General features: G+C 36.5%; 1 protein-coding gene across 1 annotated transcript in view; it reads left to right on the top strand.

The window, feature by feature from the left end:
* The window catches only part of LOC107577092 (beta-ureidopropionase), a 10,154-nt gene extending 9,344 nt beyond the window's left edge, over window positions 1-810 (top strand). The window contains exons 6-7 of the mRNA XM_016263203.1: window positions 207-361; window positions 495-810. Of these exons, the coding sequence (XP_016118689.1) occupies window positions 207-361; window positions 495-578 (239 nt within the window). The 3' untranslated portion in view covers window positions 579-810. The remainder of the gene's footprint in view (window positions 1-206; window positions 362-494) is intronic.
* The last annotated feature ends 803 nt before the right edge of the window (window positions 811-1,613 follow it).

The following is a 1,613-nucleotide window of genomic DNA, read 5'->3' as shown; positions in this document are numbered from 1 at the left end:
AGGAATAAATTACATTTTAAAATATATTCAAATAGAAAAAATATTTCACAATATTCCTGTTTTAACTGTATTTTTGATCAAATAAATGCAGCTTTGGCAAGCATATAAGACTTTTTTTTAAAAACACCAATAAAATCTTACAGTCCACAAACTTTTAAATGGTAGTGTGCATTTTGTGTACAATTTCTGGTTTGTGTCATCCGTAGCGCACCATGACTTCGGCCATTTTTATGGCTCCAGCTATGTAGCTGCAGCTGACGGCAGCAGATCCCCAGGATTATCCAGAACCCGTGATGGCCTGCTGGTGACAGAGATGGACTTGAACCTAAATCGCCAAGTTGCAGACAAATGGAATTTCAAGGTGGGATAAAACAATAAAAATCACTATCACTACATGTTCAACTTTACATTTCATCAGATAGAGGTTAGATAGTCAATAAGGTTTGTCTCTGGTAGCATATGCATGCCATTCACATGTGTGAATCTCTCCGTAGATGACTGGGAGGTATGAAACGTACGCAGAGGAGCTCAAAAAAGCCATCCAGCATGACTTCAAACCCAACATTGTTAAGGAGTGAGTTTATCAGGAAAACATGAGTGCCAAAAGCCCTTGAGAGGAACCGCACTTTCAGCTGAAAGCCATGCTTGGCACATGTAGGAGAACCACATTGTGTATTAGCGATAAGTCCTTGTACCTCTACTTGAATTTCACAAAATAACTTATATAATTTATCAGTTCATTTTTAAGGTCAATAATGGAAGGATGCATTTGAATAAAATACAAATCCAACTTTTATTAATTTCTGAAATGCAACTATATATTTCATAAAAATAAAGTTTGCCATATCAATATTCCTTATGTTCTTTTAAAAAAAAGCACAAGCTGATGTAATTAGACACCCGATGTCTTAAAAATCAAAGAAAAAACAACATATAACCTGAATGATCAAAGATTAAATAACATAATTATGGCTGGTGGAACAACATAGTGCAAGCATTTCATTTGTCAGCCATTGTGTCACAAACAATCGACGATTGAACCATTTGAACCACTGAGCAAGCATAGTGTGTTTACAAGATAGCAAACAGCAAAGCGTTCACAACACTGAGTTCAGACCTTTTCAAATGGTGCACAACACCTGACGGTAAAACTCTAACCCTAGTGTTCCTGTTCTCTCTCGGAGGAATTAACCGAGTGTAGTTACTATGAATTACGCCAACACAATATAATCATGAGAATTGACCAATGTAATACAGTAAATTACACAGAAACAGGTCTAATACTGTACTAGTGCTATGAGCGAGTTTAAAATGTATTTTATGATAACGGATCGCAGTTCAGAGTTGCCGACAAAGCAGCCAAACGCTCTCTTGCTACTCTACATGAGGTTATGACAGACGTCCAGGTGATTCTGTTCTCGAGGAAACCCCTGGAGAAGTGAATCCACACATATTGCACCTATGAAACTTCCCCCCCCGACAGTGGGATATCATTTAACATGCTGGATTTATCAAATCTTACCTGAGTTTTTAAAAACAGCTTTTCTCTTTTACAATAATTAAAACCTTTAATTGTGTTAATTAAGTGGCTTCCAAGAGAAAAATAATAAAAT

Source organism: Sinocyclocheilus grahami, unplaced genomic scaffold, assembly GCF_001515645.1.
Source record: "Sinocyclocheilus grahami isolate Dianchi unplaced genomic scaffold, SAMN03320097.WGS_v1.1 scaffold5096.1, whole genome shotgun sequence".
Lineage (NCBI taxonomy): Eukaryota > Metazoa > Chordata > Actinopteri > Cypriniformes > Cyprinidae > Sinocyclocheilus > Sinocyclocheilus grahami.
This window is presented reverse-complemented; position numbering and strand designations above follow the sequence as displayed.